This window comes from Brachyhypopomus gauderio, unplaced genomic scaffold, assembly GCF_052324685.1.
Source record: "Brachyhypopomus gauderio isolate BG-103 unplaced genomic scaffold, BGAUD_0.2 sc61, whole genome shotgun sequence".
Lineage (NCBI taxonomy): Eukaryota > Metazoa > Chordata > Actinopteri > Gymnotiformes > Hypopomidae > Brachyhypopomus > Brachyhypopomus gauderio.
In genome coordinates, this window is record NW_027506882.1 from 265,712 (window position 1) to 290,000 (window position 24,289).

Consider the following 24,289-nt stretch of genomic DNA (forward strand, 5'->3'; position numbering starts at 1 on the left):
TTATGTTTAACATGCTGGGAAATATTGAAATGGACCTTGAAAGTGACGTACAAGTGCTTGAACTCCACCTTATAAAGGTGTATGAACCCTGAAAACGTGACTTTGTTCATTGCGCTGAAGCGCGGCGCGAAGTTACAAAATTCGAGAGGTGCACGACCTCGCGAACCGACAGCGCGCGAGGCACTCGCGCGCACGCGGAGCCTCAGCGATTACGTTATTTTCGCCGCGCTGACCCTCGTACACTCGTGACGGGGGGCGCGAACGTAAGTTGTTGAGCGGGGTGGCAAACGTACACTCGTGACGGAGTGTTTTTTCAATAGCCCTGAAATAAATGTTACGGTTTTGTTTTGGTCCGTATCCAGTTAATCAGGAATGAGATTGGGTCCGGACAGGACTGCGTTCGGGTCTGGATCCGGACCGCGGTCCGCCAGTTGAGTACCCCTGGTGTAGTGTGTCGATACACTACTTGAGGTTTCATCTTCCCATCACTAATGTAACTTTTAGTCAACGTGAGCTGACACAACGAACGCTTTTAATAAAAGATAATTTATTTCTCCCAATGTTCAGTGACGTTCTCGCTAGGTCACGTGGTTTTGCGCGACCTCCAGTCACGTGACGCACAGTCAGCTGACTACGTAACTGCAGTTCGCTCAGTCGACCTTCGCCTCCATAATTGTGTTTATCCACAGAGCACATCTTTACAATCATGGCAAGCCAGTCTCAGGGTATTCAGCAGTTGCTACAAGCTGAAAAACGAGCCGCGGAAAAAGTTGCGGAAGCCCGTAAACGTAAGTGGATTTTTTAAAACGAATATTATAGGTTGGAGTCGAATGAATCGATTATCAAGCTGGACAACTAGCTCGTCCCCGTCAGGAGGAGCTGTAGGTGGGATCAGGTCGTCAGACCAGGCCTGCTGTCTAAAACTATTATCAGGGTCAATAGCGATTGCGGTGTTATTTAACCGCCGTTTTGACTGTCAAAAAAAGCAAACAGCGTGATGTTCTCGAAACTATTCGTGTTCTCGGTTATATTGCTAACTAGCATCATCATCAATTGTAATATGTTCCAAAATGGCATCGTAAAGCTATGTACTTATAAATAAATCCGTCTAAATTAGCTCAGATAATAATTTCATTTAGATCACTGTTGCAATGTTTGTGTATGTATATATGTGCATAGGGCCTGGCTTTGAGAGATAGTTGGACTTCAATTTGGGTTCATACTACATAAACCATTAATATACAAATAAATCTGCGTTTTAAAAGAATCGCAAGTTGCGGAAGAGACCGAAAATTTTAATATTGATTCACGGTGGAATGTTTCACCTAAGCCATGACCTACAGTTAAGAACTACTAAGTGCAGTAGTGTGTCCTAATTTTATTTTCATCTCATTGAAGAAGAAAGTCATTGATGCTGATATTTGATTAATTGATAATGATTTGAAATTATTAAATTAAAGTTCTTGGATTATTCTCGAGCCAAATATTACAATGCTATTGACTCATAGTAGGGTACAATTACTCAGTTCCTTTTGACCAGATTCTGCTTTTGCTGTCACACTTCCTACATGTAGTTAAAGAAAATACTCTGAAAAAGATTTTAGAAGTAAAAAAAAAAGGTAAGTTCTAGATTGAGACAATTTCCATATACTTTAAACATCATATCACAAATGAATGTTTACTTGTTTGACAGGGAAGAACAGACGTCTGAAGCAAGCCAAGGAGGAAGCTCAGGCAGAGATTGAGCAGTACCGTCTACAAAGGGAAAAGGAGTTTAAGACCAAGGAGGCTGCAGTAAGTGGTCATTTGTGTTTGGGAACAAACTGCTTTAGTAGTTTTATTTAGATATTTTAGCATTTATTTAGGCTTTTTAAACTAATGTTCTTAGACAAACATATTCAATTGTTTCTAATTTGTATTAATACTGTCAGGGTTTCTCTTTTCTTATTAATGATTAAGGTTTTAATGCAAGATCTGCTTTATTACATTGTAAAAAGGATTGTTGGTGGTGCTAGCGACATAGGGGTTATGGGAGCTTTAAAAGAGGAATATCAATTTGTTTTGTTTTTTTTTTCATTTTAATTATTAATTTAGATTCCATCCAGTTATCATCTCAATGAGTTATTATTAAATCTCTGTTCATGACGAGTATGTATAACTCACAACTTCTTACGTGCTTAGAGCATCAAAGGTGTATCAACTGATTGAAGTTCACAGTAATGTAGTGCTTCTTTGATTACTGTGAAAAATCAAATACAATTTATATTATAAACCCAAACATATAAAAAGAACAGTAGTAGTGTATGAACTCTTTCTGGGTTTTGTTTTGGTTAGAGCTTCATTTTTTTATATGTGGATGTAGTTCATTTATTAACAGTTTGGCCCCTTCATGGAAATGTGCACATTTAAAAACCCTTCATGGAAATGTGCACATTTAAAAAGCTGCTTAAGAAGCTATTGATTGCGTTTAGCTTGCACTATGGCAACAAGTTCATCTGAATTCTTTGATCATAGAATACAGTGGAACACCGGCAAACTCCACAGTATATGTTTTAAGTTATGCCTTGCCTTCTCTTTTAGGGACCATGTCAGTAAATGCATATTTCTTATGAAAAGGTTTATCTTAAACCCAAATTCACTCTAATCACCAAAGGAGATATTCTTTTATCGTTAATCTTTATGAAATACCCAGAATTTGCATAAATGAGGAGCATGCATCTATATGTGTGTGTGAGAGATATATATATATATATATAATCTATCTATCTCTCACACACACACATGGAGAGATGCATGCTCATTTATGCAGACACGGGGAAGCCCAAGTTAATTTATTATGAAATTCTGGGTATTTCAATGTACAACCCCTGGCAAAAAAGTATGGAATCACCAGTCTGGGATGAGTACTCATTCAGACATTTTATTCTGTAGAACAAACTCGGATCAAAAACATGATACAATAATAAGGTCATTCCAATGTGCAACTTGTTGGCTTTCAGAAACACAAAAGAAAAAAAAAACATTGTGAAAACAAAGTAAATGTTATTTTTATTGAGTAAGCACAGGGAAAAAATATGGAATCATGAAAATCTTATAAACAAAAGAACATTTAAAATACATCACTAGTATTTAGTTGCACCACCTTTGGCTTTTATAACATCTTGAAGTCTCTGAGGCGCATGGACTTGATGAGTGATAGACAGTATTCTTCATCAATTTGGTGCCAACTCTCTGTCATGTTGGAAGAGGACGGGGCCAGCTCCAAACTGTTTCTACAAAGTTGGGAGCATGGAATTGTCCAAAATGTCTTGGTATGCTGAAGCATTCAGAGTTCCTTTCACTGGAACTAAGGGGCCAAACCCAGCTCCTGAAAAACAACCCCACACCATATTCCCCCTTCCACCAAACTTTACACTTGGCACAGTGCATTCAGACAAGTACAATTCTCCTGGCAACCACCAAACCCCAAACCAAACATCCATCAGATTGCCAGATGAAGAAACGTGATTCGTCACTCCAGAGAACACACCTCCACTGCTCTAGAGTCCAGTGGCAGTGTGCTTTACACCACTGCATCCGACACTTTGTATTGCACTTGGTGATGTATGGCTTGAGTGGAGCTGCTCGACCATGGAAACCCATTCCATGAAGCTCTCTGTACACCGTTCTAGAGTTAATCTGAAGGCCACATGAAGTTTGGATGTCTGTAGTAATTGACTGCAGAAAGTTGGTGACATCTTCGCACTATGTACTTCAGCATCCACTGACCCCGCTCTGTCAGTTTACGTGGCCTACCACTTCGTGGCTGTGTTACTGTCGTTCCCAAACACTTCCATTTTCTTATAGTACTGCTGACAGTTGACTCTCGAATATTTAGGAGTGAGGAAATTTCACGACTGGATTTGTTTCACAGGTGTCATCCTATCACAGTTCCACGCTGGAATTCACTGAACTTCTGAGAGTGACCCATTTGTTCACAAATGTTTGTAAAAACAGTCTGCATGCCTAGGTGCTTAATTTTATACAACTGTGGCCATGGAAGTGATTGAATAATTTGGATGGGCGAGTAAATACTTTTGGCAATATAGTGTGTAGTGTAGGGGTGACCTGCAATAGTCACTGATTCAACTATTCGATTGGAGGACCCCTAGTGGACTATGAACGTCATAGTCAAATTTACCATTCTAACTGCATGGCGGTGCCCAAGGATGCTGCTAAGCATTAGATGTTACATGAAATGTCTGTTTTCTTTATGTCAAATGTCATGTCAAATAAAATCATCCTAATTTCTGTTAATAAATAATTGTATATGATGTGTGCGCATTAACAATAGGCTTCTTCCTTACTACACATTAATAAATCACACCCTGCAGTTGCACAATCCAAATGAGCGGAGCTGAACACGAAAAAAAAAAAACAGTTCAGTCGTTTCGGTCATCTCGTTGCGGTGCGTCTCGGCAAAGTGCCTGTCTGACAGTCCGATATGTGCACTGTCAGTGACTTTTTTTGTTAATGTTCTCTAACGTTTCATTAACAAAAGTAAATAAATAAAAGCTGAATAAAGCCAACCTACCATGTTTATTCATTTAATTCATTTATCTGAGTCTTTTAGGTTTTTCCTTTGAAGTGGAAAAAAGTACTGAATGAGAACGGGATGCTGTTTAAGGCGCTCTAGGAAAAAAACACCCTGATTCGACTATTAGTCGACTAAAGGGAAAATCTGATGAATCAGATTCGACTATGAAAATCCTTAGTTGAAGACACCTCTAGTGTTTTGTGTGTGTGTGTGTGTGTTTTGGCAATGTAGTGTATTGAAGCATACATTATTACAAAGAAGCTTTACAGATGTTTGGGTCCAGATCCACAATGTGCAGGGCACGGGCTACAGTGGCCCTGGGCAGAATAAAGGTGCTTTGGGAGGACCAAGACTCAAAAGGGAACCAATGTTCCTTAAGCAGACGAGCTTATGACCAGTCCATGCTTTAATACATCAGATTACTGTGAGAAGCTATGGAGTGCTACAGGTTATTCAGTCACAGGCAAGAGCTCAAGCCTATTACTTTTTAAAATAGGTTAAAATTTTAATTTACATCTCTGATATTACAATAACAAAAGTTGTGTTCTGTTCATTTAATACATTTTACATGTACCAGTGCTTATTGATGGGTATTGCATGCGTTATGCTAATTTTCAATGGTATATCAGACTGTAAATTATTTGTACTGGCTATAAGTCATTCTCTGAGATGATGAAGCCTTTTTGTAAGTCTGGAAAAGCGTGTCTGCTAAATGTTAGTGCGTTCTCATGAGCTGCCTACTTTTGTCTTTTGTTAGGCCCTCGGTTCTCATGGTAACTCTGCTGTAGAGGTAGACAAAGAAACCCTGGACAAGATGAGCCGCATCCAGCATAGTTACCAGCAACACCGGGAAGCTGTTCTGAACAACCTGCTGAAGATGGTTTGTGACATCAAACCAGAGATCCATGTCAATTATCGTGTTGCTGGATAAACCCTCCCCTATCGACCATTTTCATCACAACTGCTTAAACATGAGGAACTGGCATTGTACAATTCTAAAAATGTTTCAGGCCCATTAATAGAACTATACATGTATTAGAACTAAATCCAGACCACACTTTGATTGAGGATCTCCTCTTCCTTTGCATGTTATTTTAGAAAACATTCATGATCTTGCATTTCCTCTGATCAAAACCAATAATAGTAGAAAGAACTTTTTTTTAATAGTCGTGTTTGAATCTCTCCAGTTACAGGCACCTGGAAGGTTTTAGCATTTCAACCTGCTGAGTTGCAAGTTAAACCTATTGGTTACTTAGATGGTGGTTTTCTTTATTGGTTCAATGCAAGGCTTTGTCTCTGCAATCTTTGTTACTTATTAGCGTTGTCTGTTGTATAAGTATGTGTCTGTGCTGCTAACTGTATTGTGCTGTTTATTTATAAACAACCAAAATGTTAGTATTATTTGATCATTGTATAGAACTAGACAGCAGGTTGTTTTCCCTGTGGGACATTTGTCTCAAATGTAATACTCATATCTTTCTGTCAAATATCAATTCATTGATTCTAGATCAGATGTGAAGCTATTGTTTCTCTGTTTGAACCAGCTGTGAAATACAATGAGTAGTAATAAATGGTTGTGTATGATGATTTTTTTTTTCTTCCCCTTAATTTTTTCAACTGTTCAGTGTTGCCTTGGTATTACAATAAGGTATCGCCTATCTAAGACTAATATAATGAAATTAAGCTAAACATCATTAACGCAGAGAAGTAGCTGTTAATATATGATGTAGCTGTCCAATAAAACGTTACAGATACAGATTTACCTTCTGTGTAAATCGCCAATTAAGTTTCTTCTAAAATAGTCTACATGACACCTATTGGAGATAAATATGATCTACAGTTTATCTTAGCTCTATACCCATGTCCAAAAACATGAAATGATACCGTCACTGGTTGCACTTCCCATTCAAGTGATTTTATTTATTACAAATATTACTTAGGACCTAAAGGTTTGTCGAAAAAAGCAATGGGACTAAAATGTTTAGCTAAATCAGTTTTTTCAAAAGTAATTCTCTGTATTTTACGACATCACATGATTTAGGGTGCAATTTGACATGAATAAAACACGAATATCCATAAAACTGACGTATCCACGCAACTACCATGGAATCGGGTAAGAGTTGAAAAGATTTGAGCGAATTGCGTCACGCCACTTCAAACGCGTGCAAGAGAAGTAAGACATAAGCTTGTTTTAAATATATTCTTTGCAAAATAAGAGTCATCACCAGTTTTGTAGTTATATGTATCATACATCTTAATATTATATAATATATAGGATAATATATTACCCATGGAAACAGTGTTGAAAAACTAAACTAAGTGGATAATATGCATTCCCACCTTCATTTTACGTTCTGCTGAAACTACATGTTATGTCAAACAATTGTGCAAGAGATTGGATATACTTTTAAAGAGATGCCATTTGCGCATTTCATAAATCGAGTGTTCCCTTCAACTAATTACGCCGTTAGGAAAATTACACCTAGCATTAAAATACAGATGGATAATGGGAAGATGTGGGTGTAAAGTGTGAATTGGGGACGATGTTCATGCAACTTGCCCTCGAGACAAGGAAAGGACATTTATTGAAACAAATTAAAAGTCCTACAACGTTTTGTAGCTGACTTCTTTTACGCCACGTTACCTGACATTTTCTGATCATTTTGCGCGACAGTGTTTCGGGGTAAAGGTACCGGTTCTTTGACATTTCATGATTAACGTTTAAAACATCTCACAGGCATCGACAATAAGTTTGGAGGGCGACGTGCGGTAAGTGGATGCCCATCTGATCATATCTATATTTGTTTATTTTCTAAGCAAAATGTGTTTTCCATGCTGCGCTTCCGTTGTTTGACCTCTGTACTCTGATATTAGGCTACCTGCCCATTTAGGGTAACTAAATAAATATGCCTGTAAAGCGTGATGTTTTATGCTGTTATCGTAATACGTGTGCTATAGTTTGACGGTTTAGGAAAATAGTTGACCCTAGTTATCTAACTACAAATTCGTCTGTATTTGAGTGCCTGGTTAAACAGTTTAGTTACCTGGCTAGGTTAGCTAGAGAAATAACAGCACATTTAACTGACACATTGAAGTAACACTTGGCTACTATTTAGCTCACAACTGCGTTATTTTTGTGAGGTATGTTGGCTCATATGCAGCTTGTTCAAAACACTGCACTGGGACAAGGCGCGGAGATCACATTATACCAATGCTGGCCTCTATACATTGAGCACTTGAAAGCTACAGAAATAAACGTTTTAGTGCTCAGTTCTCATATCTATCATAACAAGGCTCCAGCATACATTCGTGATCTCCCATGTCCTCTTCATCATGTGAAAACTCTAAGGTCTTCAAACAACAGGTAATTATCTGTCCTCCAAACGGTATTTTAAAAGGCCCTTAAATTGCATTGTATATTTTGTCAGGCTGTTGTAAAGCACTTTGAGACTTGTTCTAGTGCTATACAAAGAAAGCTGTACTGACTTTACTTATACCTGCTAGCTAGTTATCAGCTTAGCTGGTCAACTCAATTAATAGTCAAGCATAATTGAGGGTTGTTTTTCTTAATGTTTATAAATGTTACTCGATGTTTCGTTGACCGCACATATGTTTGCGTCCCGTTACCTTTTTTGAAATGGCCCGCGAGGTATTTTAGAAATTACATAAGCAGTCAAGGTTCTGTGGTAGGGAACTGGTCTTGTGACTGGAGGGTCGTGGGTTCGATTCCCAGACCTGAGGCCATGACTGAGGTGCCCCTGATCAAGGCACCTAACCCCAACTGCTCCCCGGGCACCGGGCTAGGGCTGCCCACTGCGCACACTAGTGTGTGTGTGTGTGTGTGTGTGTGTGTGTGTGTGTGTGTGTGTGTGTGTGTGTGTGTGTGTGTTGTAACTGCACAGATGGGTAAAAGTGGAGGACAAATTTCGAATGTGGTGAAAAAAAATCACAATTGACAAATATGGCACATTTACATAAACATTGGCAAGATTCCTGATGGACCCCTAGTTTCAATCATATCGATCTACAACGCTTCACGACACCTGTCCTCCCACACTCAACACATTAATTACGTTACACCTGTCCTCCCACACTCAACACATTAATTACGTTACACCTGTCCTCCCACACTCAACACATTAATTACGTTACACCTGTCCTCCCACACTCAACACATTCATTACGTTACCTGTCCTCCCACACTCAACACATTAATTACGTTACACCTGTCCTCCCACACTCAACACATTCATTACGTTACACCTGTCCTCCCACACTCAACACATTAATTACGTTACACCTGTCCTCCCACACTCAACACATTAATTACGTTACACCTGTCCTCCCACACTCAACACATTAATTACGTTACACCTGTCCTCCCACACTCAACACATTAATTACGTTACACCTGTCCTCCCACACTCAACACATTAATTACGTTACACCTGTCCTCCCACACTCAACACATTCATTACGTTACACCTGTCCTCCCACACTCAACACATTCATTACGTTACACCTGTCCTCCCACACTCAACACATTAATTACGTTACACCTGTCCTCCCACACTCAACACATTAATTACGTTACACCTGTCCTCCCACACTCAACACATTCATTACGTTACACCTGTCCTCCCACACTCAACACATTCATTACGTTACACCTGTCCTCCCACACTCAACACATTAATTACGTTACACCGGAGCTTTTGGGTAATCATGGCGACTCAAAAGAAACAAACTAATACAAAAAAAAATAGACGATGCAGATTATATCAGGCACATTGGGAAACTGAATATTTCCCCCACTGAGTTCAGATGGAATGGTTAACATCAGATGTATAACATCACTCTTTCAAACCATGCCCTGGTGCTGGACACAGCTAGCCTGTCAGCTCAACAAAACCAGTTTTGTCATGGTAACCAAATGCCAGAAATTGTTACAAGGGCTTGCGAGGTAGTTCAACACGTAGGGTGACCAGACGTGCTACCCGGACACGTCCTCTTTTTGAGACTTAAAAAATGTCCGGGATTTTGTTTTACTGGAGTTTACACAGAATTTCGTTCACAAACCAGCCCAACCCTCCCCTACTCTGTTCGGTTCACTTGAGTGAGAATTGGGAGTGGGGAGTAGATGAAAAATTTTGGACCGAATAACATTTCTCAGACTGAGTAAAATCTTAGTTAACACTGCACTGTCATAGGTACATAATTACTCACTCGGAGATTAAGGGTAATTGATAATAATCAAGCAGGCACGTTATTTCTTTGTCTTATTACATAGCTCAGCGCTTTGTGACTACAATTTTTGATCCTTCTGGTCCCCAACATAAAATGTTGGACATGCCTGTGTTGGAGAGTTCAAAGGTATCTAGATTAGCTAGTTTATTTACAGAAAATTCCTCTATCTGTGAACAATAGGCCTAGTGCGTGTGTGTGTGTAATAAACTCCCTCCTCTGGGATCCTTTTTCCTTCAAACGTGGGTCGTATATCAGTTGCCTGTAAGCTTGAGGATCCTGAATAGTATCTTAGATTCCCACCTCCTCCCCAAGTTACCACAGGAACCACTGTTGCCTTCACCTTCCATCTTTTCCAGCTCTTTCCTGGTTTAAAATATTAAGATCCCATGCTTCTGGTAGAGGACATGGGCTTAAAGACCAAACGAGAGGCAGGCGCACACACAAAACACTAAGCAAGTCTAAGCTAGCTAAGTTTAAGCAAGCAAGCTAGCTAGAAAGCAACAGATCACCTGGCATCAACATTTCTGTAAAAACCTGACTTGATGCTTTTGGGAAACTTTAGTCTGCATGCAAGAATTAAAAATTGAAAGTTGGAGTTTTTTGTGTTGTGTTGCATTGCCTGCGTTGTCATTTATTCAGTATGTTCAAAACCCATTGTATGCAAATTATTTTTCAGGTCTCTGAAACTGAGACAAAAACTACTATTTTATCTAATTTTGTACATGGGTTAAATACAAAATCAATTATCAATACAAAACCAATTGTCAGTGTTGGAATTGTTTAAGGTTTGAAATTTGAGATGCAAATCTGAGTTTTTACTCCTTTTATTTTAAAAGTTGCTATTTGAACCTCATCTTGTATGTTATATTCAAATAGCCTGCTTGTCATGAAGCAAAAAATACTTTTCATAGAATTGAAGAAATTTAAGGGACAGTGCAGCTGACTGATTTCCACTCTCTAATGGATGTTTAACATTGAAAGATTTCCAGTTTATCGTGATACTCCAGCAGAAACTTTTCAGACCAGGACCGGGTTCCCTCAGTGATTGTTGGATGGCAGGGCAGTAGCTGAACACACTCTTCAAGTTGTAGTAAACTCATTACTGTGATGCTTGAAGGAAACTACTGAGACAACTTGTACGTCTCTCTCTGAAACACCATTTTATCACTGATGAGCACAAAGGTCCTGAATATCATAAAACAACTGTTGCAAGAGCATAATGGCACTGTCATGAAAAGCTTTGTCATTAGTATATGGCCTCTGTAGGCCAAGTAATCTTACATGAAATGTATGAGACGGAATCAATGTCTTTCCTGTCTTTTGTGTTTCCTTCAGTGAAAAACTTTGTAATGTTTGACCAGATTTAGGGGTTTAGAGATGATTCTGTTAGATTCTGTTAAGCAAATGATCTCTTACTCAGTATGCAGTAGACTGGCTGTTAAAACACAACGTAAAACTGTTAGTTTTACAGTTCAGCATTGCTATAAAATCTCTGGATTTAAGGAAGTGACCCCATTATTTGTCTGTCAGTCCAGCACTTGAAAATCCAGACTTTATTTTGAAAAACTCCCAAAGGAAAATGAGTACAGAAGCAACAAATATAAAGGTACATTAATGGCTTGGTTATTACAATGATCTGGATTTGGATACAATTCACTTCTTCATGTGGAGAAACATGGCAATAAAGAGGAAGAGACTTGAACATTGTGACTTGTTGTGAAGTGGGGATAGACAAAGACCAGTGATTGGTCAAATATCTGCTGTAGGAAATTGGGGGGGGGGGGGGTCACATGAAAAGGCCAGTCATGCTACATCAACTTGGTTTGATCAACTACACCACATTCAGTCTACATTTGAACACACCCGAGACAGTGCCATTTTCCTGGAAGAATCAGCTTCCTTTTCAGAATCGGAAGAGCTGGCAGAAGCATCTGGGTGAGTTGAATGTTTAGTTAAAAACACAATCTGTGTTATCTATGCCTTGTTTGTGTAAGGTAAATACTTATTCCACAAGCAGTCATTCCAACCATTTAGAACTGCGAGACTGTTGTCTGTTAACCATTCTTTAGAAATTTATACAATTTTTTATTTTGTAGGGATTTTTTTTAAGCTTTTAATGTTGTTTTTTGCAGTGATACTGAAATATTCATATTATCTTTTGTTTTGTTTTACACTATATGTTCCTATTTAAAATGTAACTTTTCCATAAAGTCTCATTTAAGAACTAAGAAAGTTGCAATGGATAAACTATTACAAAAAACGGTTTTGTTTCATTTGTTTCCTTTGATCTGCTACAAATATGCACTAATATCTAAGAACACTGGTACATGAAGTTAATGTAGGACTGAATCTGGTTTAGATTTAACTTTTCATTGCTGTCTGGGTTGATCTTTTCAAATGTGCAGTTTGTTCTCCAGGCTATATCAGACCTTTAGCAAAGTGTGTCCTATTCCTATAGATAGGACTCTAATCTTTTTATATGGCCACATAATTACATTGGAAGGACTATGGTCTCTGAGTGTGTAGCCTGAGGATAAAATCAGAATTTATGGTTCTGTACTGCACAAATGGCTGCTATTTGTCTCTCCCTCTCATACTATCTCTCTCACTCTATATCACTTTGATTGGAAATGTCTTTGAAGAGGTGTTGGTACCTCAAACATGTATACAATATAATTCCTATGAGCGGAGATATTGTATCACCACAGTTATAAGCTCAGGTGTATGTATTTGGTGTATTAGCAAATAAAAAATGTCAGCATTATGACCACCATGGCTCATTTATTAAAGAAGGACATAGTGTGTGTGTTTATTTATATTCTTATATACTTTTATATAGTGATTGGTCGATTATATATATATCAGGAGTGGCCAACCTGCGGCTCACGGGCCGCATGCGGCTCTTTGCCTGGTTTCATGCGGCTCCCCAGCCGGTCCGCTCTCACCTGCACTAACGGTGTGTGTCGTGGCCCGGTTACCTCATCAGCTCTGAGGGCGACACACTGATACATCTTCGTGGTGCGCGGTTTGTTTACAAACGTAGCGAGCCACTAATACTTTTAAAACACGCATTTGACTGTCTTCACACGCTCACACGAGTTACTAATTCGCCAACTACTGGCGATCGATATAATACTTATTTTTGGTCCATTACACCCCCCCCCCGCTCTTGGTCTCTGACGGGTTGGCCACCCCTGATATATATAATGATCTTCTTCTGTCTTTTCATGTGCAGGAAGATGTCACATGCAGATCATAACCATGCCACCGCACTTGCCACAACAGTCACAGACGCTCATGCACACCACAATATGGATCATGGATCAGGTTCTGGAGGCCATGGAAACATGATGGTCAGTAAAAAAAAAAAAAAAAAACAGTGACACATCATGCATTGTTATAGTTACACAAGCTACAGGAAAATATACAAACATGTATCTCTGGAGATGTACTGGTCTGCTGAGAGAAGACCAATGTTGACATGTTGATTCGTTTTTTTCTTAATATTGTATGTTATATTTTGATGCATTTGTTTGTCCTTGCAGCAAATGACCTTTTATTTTGGATGCAAAAATGTAGAGCTGCTGTTTGCTGGGCTTGTTATCAACACACCTGGAGGTAAGACAAAATTATGATGACAGGTCCAGACTGTGCATGATGTGTGATGTCTTTAAATCAGTTTGTTAAGGTACACAGGCAAGTGCACTTTAATTTTTTTACCTTTTCAGCTGATTCATCACTTAGGTTGGATCATTCTGACATGTTTATTTTACACTATCAGGCTGGTTAGAGTGATATGGTTTAGTAAGGGAGCAAGGTCTTTACCTGTGATATCAATTAAAATACAGAAACCAAGTAATTAAAGCATCTGATTGGATAGCCTGAGGTTGTTTCTCCCAACAACACTTAAGTGGATTTTCAAGAACTTCTATTCCGATTCCTCATTTAGAGATGGTTGGTGCCTGCATTGGGGTGTTCTTGTTAGCTGCGTTCTACGAAGGACTAAAGATTGGTCGAGAGGTCCTACTAAGGCGGAACCAAGTCAATGTGCGGTACAACTCAATGCCAGTGCCTGGAGCTGATGGAACTGTACTCATGGAGACCCATAAAACAGTAGGGTAAGTTGAGAAAGTGGTCTCAGTACTCAGCAAGACAATGGCAGGGTTTTTGTGTTTGTGTGAGAGAAATTGCATATTATTCAAGGTTTTTCTATTAGGTTTTAACTTTCATTTTCTCAGTCAGAGGATGCTGAGCCTGGCACACATGTTCCAGACAATACTGCACATCATCCAAGTGGTGGTCAGCTACTTCCTCATGCTGGTGTTCATGACCTACAATGGCTACCTCTGTATCGCTGTGGCAGCAGGCGCTGGCGTGGGATACTTCTTGTTCAGCTGGAAGAAGGCAGTTGTGGTGGACATTACAGAACATTGTCATTAAGCCTCTTATTGACCACATTCTCTCTCTTCCCTCAGACATCTGCTTGCACACGATTTAAAATATTTAAAATAATGAAAAACCTTACACACCTTGCACAGAAATTGGAACAAAAACTGTCTGTGTTTAGATTATATAATTTATTATCTCCAAGTGTGCTGATGGGCTCCTTCAGTCAATGGGAATTGTTATTTTAAAGTGCTTTTCTGCTTTGAATCTACTTTAAATAATTTTATTCAAAATCTCATAGCCTCCCTTAAGTATATCTCATCACCATTTTGTTTCCTTTGGTCATCATTCTATATCTTGTTACATTTCTACACCATTCCTTTGTGGGAAACGTGAGTAGTGTCTGCACAGCCTTAGTCTACCTCTTAGACGCACTTAGGGAAAGGTCGTAATCTGAATATACTATTCACAGTCAGTAAATCCTTAATCATATCATTAGGGATGGTGAGGGTGCTTTGGAAATGTGTGAAAGAGCTTTACTAAACCTTTTGCCTTATAGTTAGAAAACATGATGAAAGGGTAATAGTACTATTTACACTACTAGTAAATAATGACTGCTCCTTAGGGATGTGCTGAGTGAGGATTAATTATGGGGTAATTATAAATGAATGAGGTATGATGAGCCTGTGGTGTGGTTGCGAACCCTTCTGAGTTGAGATCACAGTTGCAGACAGAAAATGTAATAAAGGCAACCAATGATGGCAGTGTTCTGTCTGAACAGTACTGCTAAGTTGGGCTTTCACACCTACTTATGACCATATACTGTTCACATATATACACATGTGCTAGAGAATTTCATCTGCTAGGCTTTAGCACTCAGTTTAGAACTGAAGCTGTAATTTGCTCCATGTGGAGTATTTAAGTAAATACAAAAAAATGCTGAAATGTTCTATATATCTGATGTGTGTCAATATTCCTTTTTATAATTTGTAACATTCTAGTTCTATAAACATCACAAAACATTATTTTGGCAATTTTTGGTTGATACCCATTTTAGTGTCACACCTTTGCTTTTATTAATAGGACTAGATTGTGATTTTGCAAATAATTTTTGCTGCCCCTCCAGGTGCATTAATTGCTGTAAAAACTGGCAGCTCCTAATTTCAAACTTACTTTAATTATTTGTGCCTTTTTCATGCTGAAACTGACAACAATGCAAGTACCCAACTAGCTGCCAGGTTGCCTTGTCGGTCACAAAAAGGCATATAGTCAAAAACAGATTTTATAGGCAGCAAGAACTTGGACAAGAAATTTGTTCATCAAATGATGCTCATTGATTAACTGTTCTGCGTATACCAATTTTTTTGTCATTTCTCAAGATGAAGCTTTGTTAGCTCACAATAGAATTTGTGAATTGGTTTCTGTAATTTCTTTATGTAATACTGATAACACTTTTAAAGCCAACAGACTGAACATGGATATAATTCAGTTTTAGGAAAGAATGATCATGCATATACTATCATTGTCTATATACCTAAGCAATGAAAGTGCTGAGAGGCTATTCATAACCTGTAGGAATTTGGTTTCATGTAGCATTGTAATAATTTTAAGATTTGTTTAGTTTAACATATCCAGTGTTATACTCTACTAAGAAAATAATACAGAAATGTAATTAAAGTGCAACTGATAACTGATATGACTTTCAATTACCTTGATATCTTTGCATGGTAACCTGGACAGATAACTACTATAGCCTGATAATATGGATGAGGTTGAATTAAAACCTTATATAGTGCGCCCTGTTATAAATTAAGAATTTTGTAAAGGAAAGCTTATTTAGATTATCTTTTATCTCCAACAACTGAACACAGTATAAAAATATGCACGGAGACCAGTATGCCTAACAAATCATTACAACATGGAGGGGCAGAACACGCTTCCATCTTCAGTTTAGCCAACAGCAAAATAATTCTTAGTGCCCGCTTACTCAAAACAACACAAATCACAGTAATTTTCATAATGTCCATTTGGTGCTCAGAACTGAAGATTTCCAAATAAAGATGGCAATGTATTTGGCTTTGGGTGAGGCTTGTATCCAATTCGTTCATGGATCATTTGCTCTCTGGTCTTGCCTTCACCACCACCTGAAGCACCACCTATTTCACTCGATGTTGGAACACCAACTACATCCATTTCATCTCTCTGTTTCTTTCGACTCTGTAAAAAGCAGTATAAAGAAATACTTCAAATACAAGAACAATGTAGTTTAAAACATTTTTATCACAGTGACCAGAGGTCACTGGTTGGACAAGGTTGGACCACCATTTCCCTAAAATCTTTCACACTGTGAAACTTAACATTTCTTGATGCTTTGCCAAGTTGTCAAGACTAAGGCCTTGATGACGTTCAAACGAGGTCGAAGTCAGTTCACAGTAATCAATTTACTTGCAAGTTTGTAAATGCGGTTTTAAAAAAAATGCATGAATATATAGAGAAAGGTGCGGTTCCAGTGAGTAACTGGTTTACTGTAATCATATATACATGGTTCCACATATACAATATTCTGGACATTGACTGTAATATGACAGGCCTTGACTAATACCAGATTAAATGGGTACTTGGCCAGTGAGGCAACACAGTGTCCCTCTAACCTACCTCAAGTTCTTTCTTAACACACTCGAACTCTTCCGTATCGTCCAGCTTCAGTTCCAGTCGCGTTGGCTTTCGGCGAAGCATCTTTTAAATTATTGAACTAGCTATTAACTGAAATACAAAGGAAGACACAATTCCGCAACACATCTCAGGGTTTAAGATAGCTAGATCTACATTTAGCTATATTAGCTTGCTAGTTACATGTGCAATCTGAAACTTACAAGTCAACGTCGCTAGCTAGCAAGTTACACAATGTTCAGCCAATAAAACGCCAGTCAACAGAAAGAAGACAAACACTGCATGTGTGTGATAACCATAATGATTTAAACGGTTTCAGCATTAGTAAAGCTGTTGTATTTAAGTGTAACGTCGCCAGTTAGTTGGCCTAGACACCCACCTGGGAGATGTTACAGCACAATCAGCCTTAGCCTGCTGGCATAGCAATGTAGACCAGTCTGGAGATAAAATGATTCTGAAATTATTAATTTACAACGAAATTCGACTGTCTAAACATTACTGTTTTAAGAATATTTAAATATTTAGCACAGAAGAAATGATCTAATTTGTGAAAATATATTTTACTTGTAGCTTCGACGCACACGCGAGCTAGCTATATGAAACCTGGAGGCTGGCTACGTTTGTGTCACCACCGGAAGTGGTCTTTAAAAAATAAATAATAATGTTGGAATATACTGTGTACTCTAAATAGGTTAACTGACTAAATCAATGCCACTGTAAAGTATCTTAAGTACAGCACAAAACTTTGCAAGGGTTTTGACTGTTAGAAGTGGTCTGCCACTTCAAGATATCCAACTAACGGTTGTCTTGTCTGAATCACTGACGATGGACTAAAATATGGATACAAGATGATTCACGTCAGCCTCGCATGACAAGAAATGAACTACAGGCTCTAACTGTGCTGCGCTTTGTGGTTTGATATCTAAATAAACGTATAAAAGCAAAGCCATTTCAGGACAAACTAAGGTCCCGTACATGACACACCGTGGTGGTGATGGACTGGAAACTGGAGGACATTTGAACATGCAGGGTTGACAAATCTCACACATTTGACCGTCTTCACACGACACACTTCCGATATCTCGCGCTGAAAAAAATCTAGTTTATTTATCTCTGATCCACATATATGATTCAATGAGTTACTAGTTCGCCAACCACTGGCGATCGATCGATCGCGATATAATTAATTACATCCCCCCGCTAACAATTTACACATCTACACCCCCCGTCGAGACTTTATACTCGCCCCACCATTTCACCGACATAACACGAGAGTCATGATAGAGAACATGTGGTTGAAGAAAGCTCAGTTAATTAAAACATTCCCAGTTTGGCTCAATCTGTAACGTCGCAACGGTGCTCACAACTGCCTATGATTTGTCACGTTATTATTATATGTCCAGATAGTCTTACAGCACTAATGGGGTGTGATGGGCTCAGTGTTGCCAGGTCCTACAAAAATATCCAGCCCAAAGTCAGTGTAAAATCCGCCCTTCAGAAGCCAAAACTAGCCCAAAGGCCAAAGTTGGGGGGGTGTGTGTGTGTGTGTAAATTGTCGACCGGGGAAGCAGTGTTAAAATGGAAACAAATTAAGTATTATATCGCCATCGATTCTTAGTGTTGACTTGTAACTCCCGCGGTGGCCCAACTCAAAAGTAGCCCAAAAAACCGCACCCCGCGACCCCAAACAAGCCCAATTTGGCGTGAAAACCGCGAACCTGGCAACTCTGGACGGGCTGTAGTCAACGCTAGTCAACGCTAGGTGGCACTGCAACACAATTTCCCCCTTCGTAATGTATGACTATTTCCGGTGCGCCGTAAACCCGGGAGAACTTCGGCGTGAAGAATTACACATAAGCTAGCTACGAATGATTATTTTATGAATGCTATTTAACTGAACTGCTAGTTTGTCAGCACTGTCAATTTATTAAAGGTCATCTGTTCCGAGTAGTGAGTGGAGCTGGATGAGGTGTGGTAGGACATTCAACTAATGGTCATGTGGCTAACACGCTAAGTGTTTAGGCGAGTTAGTTAGCTTGTTCCTTCAGCTCGTTAGAGAGCCACATATCTGTTTGATATCTGTAATAACATATCTGTTTGATATCTGTAATAACATATCTGTTTGATATCTGTAATAACATATCTGTTTGATATCTGTTATCACATATCTGTTTGATATCTGTTATCACATATCTGTTTGATATCTGTTATAACATATCTGTTTGATATCTGTTATAACATATCTGTTTGATATCTGTGTGTCTTGTGCTGTATTTGGTCTTCTCGATCATTATTTTTTGCCATCCTGTTTAATTAGTCCCAAAAGTCTTATGTGTAACTATATGAACGTTCCAGACATCGTGATCTCTGTTACTTCAAGGTTGTGCTGACTTCGTAGAGAAACTGTTTTAACATGTCGGATGAAGAAGAAGCGCCAATGGTGAAAAAGAGTCGGATCTTCTATGGAAGTATTGAAGAAAAGGAGAAAGAGCGTCTTGGGCGCGAGGGAGCCACCCCCTTTGTGAAAGATGCTATTAAGGCAGGAATTGAGGCTGGCAACATTAATATATCTAGTGGTAAGAACGTTACTAGTACTATGTACTGATGAAGTAATTGAATAAGTAAGGAAATTATTGTTTTGCGTGGAATGCCCAATTGCTGATGGATTAGCTTGTTTTCCTGAACCGTGTAATATGATTATATATCCTTATTTCTTTGTACGTTTCAAGGTGAGTGCCTAGAGATAGAGGAGCGTGTAAGTGAGCGTCAGGCTGAAGTGCTGGCTGAATTTGAGCGCAGAAAAAGAGCTAGACAAATTACAGTCTCTACTGACGATGCTGAAGTCAAAGGCTGCCTGCGTGCCCTGGGAGAGCCAATCACATTATTCAGTGAAGGGCCTGCTGAAAGACGAGAAAGGTGAGTACGATATACCCTAGTCTGTTGTGTAAGCATCAAAAAGTGCATTTTACCAACTTGTTGAACTTTTTTTTGTTAAAAAATTAGTTTTTAAAACTAATCAGTTAATATTGTATTTTATAGATTGAGGAATATCTTGTCAGTAGTAGGACCTGATGCCTTGAAAAGATCAAAGAAGGATGAAGACAAAGCAAAGCGTTCCCAAGATGATGTATGGAAGCAGTTTTCTTCTCCATCAGTGAAATTGTATTATGAGCTATATATATTTTAATGGAATATCAGTATCCAGTTTTATTAAGGAAACCTGTTATTGTGTCTTTCAGTCTCAGCAGACATGGTACCACGAGGGCCCTGAGTCTCTAAAGGAAGCACGTCTCTGGCTGGCAAAATATTCATTGCCCAGGTAAGCATAGTGCAAGAGTGAAGTCTGTTTGTAAATCAGTTACTTCAAAACCAGAACTAACACATGTTTACCAAGAAAGCTTTATACCAGTGGTTCCCAAACTTTTTCTGCCGTGCCCCCCTTTAGTAGATAAGAATATTTTTGGCCCCCACACACACACACCCCCATATTGACACGTGCACATGTTTTAAGCCTGGTTTATACTTGACGCGTCGCGAGGGTCCGCGCGGCGAAAATAACGTAATCGCGGAGGCTCTACACGTGCGCGAGGCCTCGCGCGTTGTCGATTCGCGAGGTCGTGCACCTCTCGAAATTTGTAACTTCGCGCGCACGCCACGCTTCAGCGCAATGAACAAAGTCATGTTTGCAGGGTTCATACACCTTTACAAGGTGGAATTAAAGCACTTGTACGTCACTTTCAAGGTCCATTTCAATATTTCCCAGAACGTTAAACTTAATTAAGTTAAATATTTATACATATACTCGAAATGATTTGAAATAATTCGCTTTTTATCACATTGTTTAATGGTTGTTTATTGTCAAAACGCCCAATCTTAACGTCTTCACGTTCTCTCATGTTTCGTCCTGGAATTACAAGAGGCTCGTATTTGTTAACGTAATACAAGAGAACTGTTCAGTCAGACAGATATATGTTGTGAAACGAAGTAGTTACAATTTCAAGCATTTTCAAGTACTGTAGCCTAAATTCCAGCACTTTTCAAACCTGAAACACAAAGCAACATTAAAATTCATGAGGTAAATGTTTCTTCCCCTGTTTTTGAGGGGTGTTTCTTTATACTACCACATATCGTTTCGGACAAAACTACAAAGAATGTGACGCGGCTAGTATAAACGCCTCCACCATTCGCGCAGGTTCATAGATTTATATAGATGTATATTTCTATCTATATAGATCTATGTGTATATATATATATAGTGTGTGTGTGTGTATATATATATATATATATATATATATATATATATATATATATATATATATATTTATATATTTATTTTGATGCCTGGTGTAGCGTCAGGTAAAAATGTTCTTTCACCGGTTTTGCAGGGGTTTTTTATTCTCCACTGCCACCTATCGCCACATATAGTTTCGGAGAACACTGCAGTGAAGCTTGCGAAAGTATAAACGCTTCCACCGTTCGCGCAGGGTCGTGCGAGGTGGGCGGAGTCACGCGCTACAGTCACTCGCGAAAGTATAAACCAGGCTTTACTTCCAAGCTCCACGCCCCCCCTGCAATAGCTCCGCACCCCACCTAGGGGGCGCTCCCCCCACTTTGGGAACCACTGTGTGCATTCTTGTTTTAATACTAAAATGGATCCCATTTTTGTTGTACTGTCAGAGCCATGAACAGGTTAGATGCTGCACGTGCTCAAAAAGAGATTCCGGAATCGACACGCACAATACGGCAACAAGAGCTTCACAAGACTCTCAGGGTGACCTAATATTATTGTACTGATGTAGAAGCAGCACTTGTACAGTATTTGATCTCTACTGTAGATTAGTACTGTAGTAACGTAAGATGATTTTTGCATTACTTGTCAGAACTTGAATAACTTCTGCAGTCAGATTGGAGATGATCGTCCAATATCCTACTGCCAGTTCAGCCCTAACTCCAAACTCCTGGTGACTGCTTCTTGGTGTGTTTATCTTTTTCTTCTTCTGTTGCTTTCCACCTTGGAATCTATATGTATGTTTAACCATTTCACTTTTGCCTACTTCAGGAGTGGGCTGTGCAAACTCTGGAATGTCCCAGATTGTAGCCTTGTCCGGATGTTAAGGGGTATATAGACTTCTTAAATTCTTTTTTAGATGTATTAAATTTATTTATTTATTTTGACATGTTTATTAATTATAATGCCAATAATCAAAAATTTGTAAAAGTGTATACTGGGAAGTATAATTTTATTATCCTGTCTTGTAGGTCACAATACTAATGTTGGAGCCATTAGCTTCCATCCTCAAGCGACTCTTACTCTTGATGAGACAGATGTCAACATGGCGTCCTGTGCTGCAGATGGATCTGTTAAACTGTGGAGTTTAGATAGGTTTGTTTGTTTGTATACATGTTTGTATACATTGGTGTTTATGTTTATAGTTGAGCCTTTCATTTGGTCTGTGAATTGAATACAATTATTGTAACTAACTCCCTTCACTGCAGTGACGAGCCTGTAGCAGATATTGAGGGTCACTCTGTGAGGGTGGCTCGGGTTGCATGGCATCCTTCTGGCCGCTTTCTGGGAACCACCTGGTGAGTAAAAAAGGGCTCTACAGAATGTATTAAAAGGCCTACCAGGCTGAAGTCAGTTCGAGATCAGTCAAAACAAAATTATATCACTTTTTACTATCATCACAAAGCAGATGTCTGGGTCCAAGGAATAGTGAACCAAACAAAAGGCAGCATTAGCAAGGAAGAACTCACTAAGCATAAAAGAGGAAGAAAACTTGAGAGGAACTGAAATGTAGAGTGGTAGAAATGGCAAGACGAGAAGTCAAACTGAAATGCTTTATTGGTGGCAGGAGTTTTATTTATTTGTGTAAAATAATATATAAATATAGCCGCAAGCGCTGACCACACACGAATAGGCATTTTGTCCTCAATAGGCAAGAAGGCCATAAAAGGACCTAAAAGTGAAAAGAAGCCGTTTGAGTGGAAAAAATGCATATTATAAAATCAATGTGCAAAAAAAGATTCAACTGAGGCACTAAAGGCCCAAATGGATCAAAATATTGTGTATTGGCAAATTGATTTAGATCAAAGAACTTGATCACATGCTGAGATTAGCTTTGTTTGTGTGGTCTTTTAAGGAAGAACTACTTTTCAGTCAATTCCAGTATTTGGCCAGTAGAGAGTGCCCAAGTACTACCATACTGATATTACAGTAATGAAATAGGACATTTTAGTTATTTAAAAGGTTCATTTCTGGTCAGGCAGTGCATGTTTTGTTATGAGATGTAAATGCAATTTTATAGACCTCATTGATCTGAATCATATAAGACCCATTACTTGTCTGTATTCTTTATAACATGATTGCAGCATGAGTTTTTATGATCTCTTAGGTTTTTGGGCACTGTAGCGCCCCCCATAGGCTAATTTCAATCAAACAAGGGCCTCAGTCTATAAAAGGCTTTCAATCTGGGAGTTGATCACTTACATTGTTTGAGTTATAGCAATAAAGGTCATGGACACAATGATATAATGGGAGAATGGACCCACGTGAATATTAAACGTTTATTTAACATGATATAACAATTGATGAACGTAACTATGCATTTTTGAATAGCAAAGTTGTCATGCGTATTGCACTGAATCAAGTTGCATGTTCCTAAGCGAACATTTGGAGGAGTTATTCATGATTTTAACAAGTAGCGCCATCTAGTTGCCAAATGTTTCAAAACTGCAGATATGTCCTGAGAGTTCTGAGATATGCACTTGTCAGATTTCATGTCGATTGGCCAATATTAAGTCTGTGAAATGGCCAAAACCAATTAATTGGCTCATGGCGGCCATGTTGTTTGAGTGATGACATCACCACTAATGAGCCCCTGATGATGCATGTAAAGTTTTGTCTTGATGTGTCTAATGGTTGTTGAGAAACAGGTTTCCCATGTTATAGCGCCCCCTATTGGACAATCGTGGACAATTTGACCTGTGACTTCAAAGTTATGTGCCATATCAGCTTATCAAGTTTCATGAAAATTGGTCAAAGCATTGCTGAGATATAGCTGCTAAGGAGTAGTAGGCAAAAGTAGGTTTTGCATATTATGCAAATTAGCAAAAAAGTTTTCAAACTTTTTTTTTTCCATAGTTTTTGTGGGGACAATTTGAAGCTTGCCCCTTCCTCGTCCAACATGACAAAGCAATGTCCATAAAGACATGGATCGAGAGTCTGGTGTGGATGAACTTGACTGGCCTGCACAAAGTCCTGACCTCAACCCGAAAGGTGTATTAGATTGGAATGTATTAGAGTGGAGACTGAAAGCCAGGCCTTCTCGTCCAACATCACTGAAGCCATTCTAGCTGCAAAGGGTGGACCAATATCATATTGATTAGATTAGGAATGATATGTCACTT

General features: G+C 38.8%; 4 protein-coding genes across 9 annotated transcripts in view; 3 read left to right on the top strand and 1 right to left on the bottom strand.

Moving 5' to 3' along the window:
• The first annotated feature begins 630 nt into the window (after window positions 1-630).
• Window positions 631-6,163, top strand: atp6v1g1 (ATPase H+ transporting V1 subunit G1). The gene is made up of 3 exons (XM_076988296.1): window positions 631-788; window positions 1,694-1,794; window positions 5,334-6,163. Exons 1-3 carry the CDS (start codon window positions 707-709, stop codon window positions 5,505-5,507), a joined length of 357 nt encoding a protein of 118 aa, XP_076844411.1. The 5' UTR covers window positions 631-706; the 3' UTR covers window positions 5,508-6,163.
• Window positions 6,164-7,185: 1,022 nt separating this feature from the next.
• On the top strand, window positions 7,186-14,411 carry slc31a1 (solute carrier family 31 member 1). The gene is made up of 5 exons (XM_076988342.1): window positions 7,186-7,345; window positions 13,059-13,176; window positions 13,369-13,441; window positions 13,773-13,941; window positions 14,062-14,411. The coding sequence occupies exons 2-5, from the start codon at window positions 13,063-13,065 to the stop codon at window positions 14,261-14,263; spliced, it is 558 nt and encodes a 185-aa protein (XP_076844457.1). The 5' UTR covers window positions 7,186-7,345; window positions 13,059-13,062; the 3' UTR covers window positions 14,264-14,411.
• Window positions 14,412-15,332: 921 nt separating this feature from the next.
• cdc26 (cell division cycle 26 homolog) lies at window positions 15,333-18,328 on the bottom strand. Of its 4 annotated transcripts, none has more exons than XM_076988346.1 (4): window positions 18,293-18,328; window positions 17,259-17,316; window positions 16,865-16,972; window positions 15,333-16,426 (listed from the first exon to the last, which is right to left on the bottom strand). In XM_076988346.1, exons 3-4 carry the CDS (start codon window positions 16,943-16,945, stop codon window positions 16,244-16,246), a joined length of 264 nt encoding a protein of 87 aa, XP_076844461.1. In that variant the 5' UTR covers window positions 16,946-16,972; window positions 17,259-17,316; window positions 18,293-18,328; the 3' UTR covers window positions 15,333-16,243. The 4 variants fall into 4 exon arrangements, with proteins under 4 accessions (XP_076844461.1, XP_076844460.1, XP_076844459.1 ...); XM_076988345.1 differs by lacking the exon at window positions 18,293-18,328 and adding an exon at window positions 17,864-18,261; XM_076988344.1 differs by lacking the exon at window positions 18,293-18,328 and adding an exon at window positions 17,444-17,800.
• Window positions 18,329-18,666: 338 nt separating this feature from the next.
• Window positions 18,667-24,289, top strand: part of prpf4 (pre-mRNA splicing tri-snRNP complex factor PRPF4) — a 10,751-nt gene continuing 5,128 nt past the window's right edge. Inside the window, exons 1-10 of one of the 3 annotated variants that reach the window (XM_076988340.1) lie at window positions 18,667-18,848; window positions 19,235-19,455; window positions 19,609-19,795; window positions 19,919-20,006; window positions 20,119-20,198; window positions 21,557-21,650; window positions 21,760-21,854; window positions 21,939-21,997; window positions 22,139-22,262; window positions 22,376-22,465. In XM_076988340.1, the coding sequence (XP_076844455.1) occupies window positions 19,293-19,455; window positions 19,609-19,795; window positions 19,919-20,006; window positions 20,119-20,198; window positions 21,557-21,650; window positions 21,760-21,854; window positions 21,939-21,997; window positions 22,139-22,262; window positions 22,376-22,465 (980 nt within the window). In that variant the 5' untranslated portion in view covers window positions 18,667-18,848; window positions 19,235-19,292. Of the gene's footprint in view, window positions 18,849-18,878; window positions 18,902-19,234; window positions 19,456-19,608; window positions 19,796-19,918; window positions 20,007-20,118; window positions 20,199-21,556; window positions 21,651-21,759; window positions 21,855-21,938; window positions 21,998-22,138; window positions 22,263-22,375; window positions 22,466-24,289 lie in introns of those variants that run through there. The other 2 variants (XM_076988339.1, XM_076988341.1) reach the window with 2 other exon arrangements.

What these genes read in the sequence shown, in the direction of transcription:
- atp6v1g1 (XM_076988296.1), top strand. Translation starts at nt 707, where the DNA reads ATGGCAAGCCAGTCTCAGGGTATTCAGCAGTTGCTACAAGCTGAAAAA. An exon ending in AGTTGCGGAAGCCCGTAAAC is followed by an intron (nt 789 to 1,693) that starts GTAAGTGGATTT and finishes CTTGTTTGACAG; the next exon opens with GGAAGAACAGACGTCTGAAG. An exon ending in TTAAGACCAAGGAGGCTGCA is followed by an intron (nt 1,795 to 5,333) that starts GTAAGTGGTCAT and finishes GTCTTTTGTTAG; the next exon opens with GCCCTCGGTTCTCATGGTAA.
- slc31a1 (XM_076988342.1), top strand. Translation starts at nt 13,063, where the DNA reads ATGTCACATGCAGATCATAACCATGCCACCGCACTTGCCACAACAGTC. An exon ending in GAGGCCATGGAAACATGATG is followed by an intron (nt 13,177 to 13,368) that starts GTCAGTAAAAAA and finishes TTGTCCTTGCAG; the next exon opens with CAAATGACCTTTTATTTTGG. An exon ending in GAGACCCATAAAACAGTAGG is followed by an intron (nt 13,942 to 14,061) that starts GTAAGTTGAGAA and finishes TCATTTTCTCAG; the next exon opens with TCAGAGGATGCTGAGCCTGG.
- cdc26 (XM_076988346.1), bottom strand. Translation starts at nt 16,945, where the DNA reads ATGCTTCGCCGAAAGCCAACGCGACTGGAACTGAAGCTGGACGATACG. An exon ending in GTGTTAAGAAAGAACTTGAG is followed by an intron (nt 16,427 to 16,864) that starts GTAGGTTAGAGG and finishes TGCTTTTTACAG; the next exon opens with AGTCGAAAGAAACAGAGAGA.